The sequence below is a fragment of the Epinephelus moara genome, chromosome 1, assembly GCF_006386435.1.
Source record: "Epinephelus moara isolate mb chromosome 1, YSFRI_EMoa_1.0, whole genome shotgun sequence".
Lineage (NCBI taxonomy): Eukaryota > Metazoa > Chordata > Actinopteri > Perciformes > Serranidae > Epinephelus > Epinephelus moara.
Window position 1 is genome coordinate 28811965 of NC_065506.1, and position 7305 is coordinate 28819269.

Sequence of the window (7305 nt, forward strand, 5' to 3'; positions counted from 1 at the left end):
GCCTTTTATAGGGAGGGAGGGCCAAGGGCTCCGAGAGGGGTGGGGGGGGGGCGGGGATTCACATGAACGTGCAGCCGGACCGGCTTACAAGGGGCTGGAGATCAACACAGAGAGAGGTTGTGTGACGTCATGCTATACTCCAGATGAAATTACACCTCTAGTTCTTCACATAGCAATTTTTTTAATTCCTTCAATCTAGAAATGATGAATTTCGCTTATTGCTCCTTTAAACATACTGTATATTTCCATAATCAAAGTTTTTTGTGCAAGATGCTAGTTATTTCACATTAATTGTAACTTCACTATTAACAGCTGCCTACAATACCACAAGAGCATCTGACAACAAGCTTTAACTGTAGTATATACACTGTGGGAAGAGTGTTATCTTTACTGAGTCCAGTGCCACAGCGTGCTCAATAAACAGAGGTAAAATCAGTGAAAATATCTAGTGACCAAAAAAGGTCCATTAGTAATTATGGAAATACAATCCTGATTTATCATATGTATCCTCACAAATGGAAAACTATACTAAAGTACTGTAGAGACGTGTAATTAGTGCATCATTGTCTTCGCTGTATAGAGGGAGCTCTTTCTGTATGTTATTCTGTTCATAAACAACACGTCACTGTCAGTGTGTTGTTTCAACCTCTAAGCTGACCTCTTTAGGTTCTTAAAGGGGACCTATTATGCTCATTTTCAGGTTCATACTTGTATTCTGGGTCTCCACTAGAATACTTTTACATGCTTTAATGTTTAAAAAACAATTTATTTTTCTCATACTGTCTGTGCTGGAACACTTGTATTCACCCTCTGTTTGAGACGCTCCGTTTTAGCACCCAAAGAAGCCCAATCTGATTTAATTGGTCAGTGTGTCCAGGTCTTCCATATCTCAGTGTCTCTGCACTGTCATTGCAGCCGGGGAATAACTATTGGAGTATAGCCATAATTTACTGCCGTGGAGAGAAAGAGCTTCTAAACCAAAATCCTCACAACCAGACATGTTCCAGCAGAAATATGATCCCAAACTGGGGAGAAATGAACAACACTGGCTGCTAAGTTTATATGTTTCCCTGATGTTAGCATGTAGCTACATGTAGCAGTGTACTGTAGGCTATGTAAGGTGAACTCTTGCCTAGAGCAGATAACCATATATCTTGGAAGCAGTCTGAAGCCTGAGGTTGTTGCTCACATGGATTACTTTTACATAAGTTTACCTCATTATTTTAAACTTTGGCCATGTTTAATCTAAAGGTCCACCACTGTAATATAGTAGATTTGACAGACAATAAGGAAAAGTATAATAAGTCCCCTTTAAGAGTCAAAACAAAAGACCTTTACCAGCTGGTCATTACCATAATTCTTCAGCTCTAAAGACTGTAAAGTGAATGCATTTATTCTACTACACAAATCTTTAACCTTTATGAAACATGTGAGAAGCCAAAAACTGCAAACCAAACAAAGGACCTGCTTCAAAACACATGTAGAGAAACAAGTTAATAGTTTATATTGTATTTCTTTAGTTAAACAATATAAAACTAATGTCAGTACAGCAGAGGTAAATTGCTGATGGCAACAAACATCCAAAGAAATGAAATCAGAGAGGAGTGTGGGAAAAATGGCTGCAACCCCGGTCGTCCACCACTCCAATGACGATGAGGATGTGATAAATGATATGCAGCTCGACAAGACAAATACCAGAGCCACTGAGAGTACATATATATTTGATTGATCCAGTGAGTAGCCTTGGCAGTGCGAGTGTCTACTTGTTGACCACATTTATAATAATTATCAGCTGGCTGACTTATTAAAGATGTGGACATTACACGCATGTTGCCTTTTTGTCGCTCTGTGGTCCATTGGATTTGAAATGATCAGTCTCCCACCCAAAAGTGGAGGAGTGAAACTAAGTGCAACCCTGTGTGCTCTGGCATTGTCCATAGATGACTGTGGTCATGTCTGTACATGATGAGACTTTGATGCACATTTCAAAATGTGCATTCAGCAGCTGCTAGCATGACATGAAACAAAAATGGGCTGAGGGTGACGGTCCACTGACGAGGCTCAAGTGAAATCAAATACCTAGTCATGCAAGACAGGAAGCCAGTGTGATTGAGGACGACCGCCCGCAGAGAACAGTACTCACTCCGCCCGCGCACACACACCAGGTCACAATGGGAGGCAATTGACCAACAGGGAATGAGAGAAACACAGTGAGATGAGCAAAAATAAGAGAACAACAGAAAAACAACAGGAAGTTGCTGACTCAATAACAGAGAACAGAAATGGCTCCAGCTGTGGTCTGATGACAGTCATCACAGAAGCAGGAGCGAGTAACAGTGGCACCATCAAAAGTGTTTTGACACTTTACAATCAGATACATCACTGTGGCGTAACAGCTCCAGCGCTATGGGGAGGGTAAAAAAATACAAGCAAAAATACTTCAGAGGTACTGTGCTGACTTACACAACCTGTTTTCTTATATCCTGTCCGTTCAACCTCAAATACAATTGATTTTGAGAAAAAAATTAGTGTCACCTTCTCCTATTATTTCTGGACAACAAAAACTTTGGTCTTTCAGTAGCTTTAATAGTCTGAAACATCCCGTTGTTGAACAACACCACCATCTACTGAGCTGCTGTCATGCTTACTTAGCAGTAACTGAAAATTTCCAAAGCACCTCAGATACACTTAATGAAATCTCCTCCTCTTAAATGCATGATGGCTCTGAGAGAGCTGAGGGGAATAGGGATCTCTTAAATACAGGGTGGTACAGCAGAGCTCAGGCTCATTTCACCTAACCTTACACAGCACACAGCAAGTGGTGGGAGGAGACGGAGAAAAGGCTGAATGTATAATTAATATTTCCAGCAGCACAATTACAGTACAAATTCCATTGTATGTAATATGATCTGTCAAATGCACGAGGTGTGTACCACACATGCACGCACACAGACAAGCACTCACACTCAGACACACGCACACATGCACACACAGAATCCAAGAACAAAAGCCCGAAGTACAAAGGAGCTGAAAGGATTGCAACAGAATGCCCTGAAGCTGCAGCGGTGCATCAAACATTCAGGCACTATTGTTCTTTGCAACACGCTCTGTGTTTCCACAAAGGAGGAGCTGGATAATGTTAACACTCTTGCTGTAACCAAAAGACATAAATCCCTTTGCTGTCCTCTGGCACAATTCACAGACGGGAAAAAGAGAAAAAGACTTTGCCGCATGCAAAGAAAAGTTCAGTCGCACATTTTTAAATAAAAATGACGCTATTATCAAATGTGGGCCGGCTCTGCTGGGGACTGTACAACCAGGGAGCTATGTGTCATTCAGATTTCAATGAGAGAACAAAGCTCTTGCACTGTGTAAACCATATTGAACACTGCACTGCTGCAGCCTCTCTGGCACTCTGGCAGGGGCTACCGCAAGACAGTGGAAAATGTATTTCTGCCCCTTCTCACAGTAGGTTAACAAAATCAAACCTTGCACAGAATACATAAAGGGTTGTGCTGCAGCTATCCAACACCCATCATTGGGTTTGTGTTAAAAAAAGATCAGCTACCAGAAGGTCAGAAGTTTCATTGGACTTCTCAAAACCGGACTTCTTAAAGAAGTCTTCATAGATTTTTTTACAAAACCTTTTTTTTTTTCTGTTAATTTAACAAAATACGCCAAACTTCTCAAACAAAACAGTGTTTTGTGTTTCATCATACAAGCAGCGGTATAAATTTGCATTACTAACATGATCAATGAATAGAAATGTTATAATTTAAAGGTCTAGTGCAGGGGTCAGCAACTGTGGTGACAAAAAGGCCTGGAAATACCAGTTACTATCAAGAGCCATTTTTGCCCAAAAAGAAAAAAAAAATCTGTCTGGAGCCGCAAAACATATTTGAGCCTCATAATAAAGGTATCTACATTAAAAATAGATCAACACGAGGATTCATTAATACCGTATGTTTCAACACAAGGTGGCGATTCTGCAGTGGGCTAATTTGTCCACCTATTAAATTCTCTATTTTCCCCTGAGACTTTTCCATTTTTGGATTTGGAATCCACACCTATCCCAGCTAGGAAGACTCAAGACTACTGCAGCTATCGCTAGTGATGTTTTTACCGGAAAAGGCACCAGGCCACAGACGTACTGTATGACGCACATTTTATTTGACGAAATGTTAAAACATTTTTTTAAGTCAGTGTAGAGGCTGCACATTTTTACAGTTGAAGAATGTAAGAATCACTTTAGGTTTACAACAACACATTAGAAGTTAAAATGGTGGATTGAGAGGGTATGGGAAATTTACCGCATGGAACAGATAGCGTACTCCTTGAGACTCCAAAAAGAAACATTTATCCAAAGATGGGCCCCTCCTATCGCCATACTAACATAGAGAAGTGATTGAAATCCACCTACATATTTTACAGCATATATGTATCTCTGCCTCCCCCACCTGACTCACCTCCTGATGCATTTACGTACACTCATGCCACTGTATAAACACACGCGCAACTCCACTACCTAACCTTATCACTTTTTTAAAATTTTCTTCTTTCTTTAGTCTTTTTTTGTCCAACATTTCCTTTTCCCAACTTATACCTTTTGTTCGTTTTCAAAATTAATACTTTAAGCTGGGATGTGCTTGGTTTATTTTAACTAATTGTTGTTTGCCTGTAAGATACAAAGACACAGCCGGCATGGGAATTCTGCAAATGATTGTACAAGTTGCTGGATTTTAGTTAAGTTAAGAAAAATAAAAAGTTATTTATTTCCATATAATTTTCTGTCAACTGGAGAGGGGCTAAAGAACCGCATGTGGCTCTGTAGCTGCAGGTTGCCTACCCCTGGTCTAGTGTGTAGCATTAAGAGGCATCTAGCAGTGAGGTTGCAGAACTGAAACTTCTCTCGATGATGACAGTGAAAGAGGACCCTCTCCGTGCATAGATAAAAACAGCTTGTTTTAAGGTAATGAAAACACAACCATTCTTATTTTCGGGTGATTCTAAACTAATGAAAACATAGTTATGAATATTATACACCATTTCTGCCAATAAATGCCCCTAAATCCTACACGCTGGACCTTTAAATCAGGAAAGATCTGATCAAACAATTAAGATAACAAACCTAGGACCATATTCCAACTTTTGATACTTGACTGTTTTTGATGTGATAGCTCTGTGCTACAGACACATTTCGGTTGGTACTCAAATACTGAGGTTTAAAAAAAGACTATCTAGGCAGCAGGGAGTACCCAACCATACTTCCTGTGTTACAGAGACCACAGCAGGGGCAACCAGTATGTGAGGACTGTTATCTAATAGTGACATAGCAATAAATATTCTTGGGAAAGAAAAAGTGTAAACAAGTTTTGCTAGCTAGACATGGACATGACACCTTCACTCATAAATCTGATGAAATGCCACTTCAGTGTTACCTTGAAGGCATATTTGCGGTTAATGTGGTCATCAGGCTCAACTGGTGCGATGACATAACTGGGCAGAGGGATGCTACCGAGCACTGTCTCCTCTCGGCTGTCTGTGAAGCGAGAACACACAACACACACCCAGAGTATTGTAACATCCAAAACAACGATCTCTAATTCTGCCAAGCTCTTTTACGATGTTTACGAGTGACTGCAGATTTATGAACAGCAGGAAAATTAGCGAGGCATAATTCATGGGTGACTCCCTGTCTGGCCGAGGCCATGTGGCTGCAAGTGGCACGAGGTGGCATGTGGCTTATCTATTATTCAGTATGATTAATGGAGGAGAGGAGGTGGATGCTCTGGCAACACAAGCAAAGATTACATCCCATAATAAAACACTCAAGTTAATAAGGAGGGAGAAGTGGGAGGAAGAGAAAGCCGGGGAGAGCGAGAGATAGCGAGACATGTCATACATCCAATTATTGGCTGTCATTAATCAAGAAATACATTCCTTCCCTCAGAAGACCTCATCAAAGGTTTTCATGTTGGTCTGTTAAACTCTGACCAAGTGCACTTTTCATAGACTCACCTTTGTAGTAAAACAAGCAGTAGTCTGACAAAACAAACCACTTCCTTTTCCACAGTCGCATTCCAGAGCTGTCCTGGAGGTGAAGGGGGAAACACAGACACACAGTGTATTTAGAAATCCTCCTCGCAGAAACGCATTTCAATTCACTTTTTAATTAGAAAAGAGTAGTTTGGGAATATAGTGCTCGTTAGCAGTGAGCAGGGGGAGGAAGACGGCTTTATGCATATCATTATTACAATAATTTTAGTTTATTTTTTCTTGCAGCATTCGGCACAAAGCTCTAGGTCTTTTTGTCTCATACTTTTTAGGGATTATGGGCTCTCACAAAACTCTGGGGTCCAGATTAGAGGGTTTCGTGAGGGCAGTCTGAACATTCATCATCATACAACATCAGATTCTACACAAAACTCTTCAACACAGCTCACCTGTTTATACAGCCAGCCTCTCACCACCACTGGGATGTTGAGGTTTCTTTTAATAGCATGATCCCTTTTGCCAAAACTGTGTACTTTTCCTGTACCTCTGGAGCCCTGCGGAAAGCAAAGAAAACCCAAAAGGCTTGATTATGTGGTGGCTTTGCTGAGAACTGTTTGCCAAATTACTCTGCTGCTTACCTGAGGTAATGTACAGTAATTAACAGAGAGGAGTAGTGTGTGTAACAGTGGTTCTCAAACTGAGCATCAGGCTGCCCTGGAAGGGTGTGGGTCCAACATGGGGAGGGGTGTATGACCAAAAATGAGCAAAATCAGAGTTGAATGAATGTGATTTTAATTCAGCTTGGTTTGTTTTACCTTTAGTTTTCCCAATATTGTTAAAGTCTACACAAGAAAGGGGGGTCGTTGATTTGTTTTGGCTCGTAAAGGGGGCCATGACAGAAAAAGTCTGAGAACTACTGGATTCAATTCATTTTCAAATGTGGTTCATTTCAGTTGTGCCTCATATTTGAAACAGTTTTTGACTCCATGTAATTCCTCATATCCACTTAGAAATATGCAATATCCCTTTTTCTTTGTCCCCTGAATTTTCAAAGATGTTGGACGAAGGTCATTTCAGTACAAAGCTCCATCTGACTGGAATAATCTTCCTCTTTTCTTGAGATGTGTTACCTGTTTCTGCTGCTACAGTACTTCTATACTAGTCCATACCCATTGGTATCTTTGTCACCTTCTACCTATGCCAATCCTCAATGCCTATGTGCAGTTTCACATAGACTGACCACGTCAGTGAGTAGAAAAACGTGGGACAGACAGAATGACTGACTGACAGAATGACACACTGACAGTTTCC

The 7305-nt window shown here is 40.7% G+C and overlaps 1 protein-coding gene across 10 annotated transcripts in view; it reads right to left on the reverse strand.

The window, feature by feature from the left end:
• The window catches only part of plekha7b (pleckstrin homology domain containing, family A member 7b), a 93689-nt gene that overhangs the window by 36415 nt on the left and 49969 nt on the right, over positions 1 to 7305 (reverse strand). For all 10 annotated transcript variants that reach the window (XM_050043011.1, XM_050043003.1, XM_050043009.1 and 7 more), the window contains 3 exons: positions 6444 to 6548; positions 6019 to 6091; positions 5439 to 5539 (listed from right to left, as the gene is read on the reverse strand). In XM_050043011.1, the coding sequence (XP_049898968.1) occupies positions 5439 to 5539; positions 6019 to 6091; positions 6444 to 6548 (279 nt within the window). The remainder of the gene's footprint in view (positions 1 to 5438; positions 5540 to 6018; positions 6092 to 6443; positions 6549 to 7305) is intronic.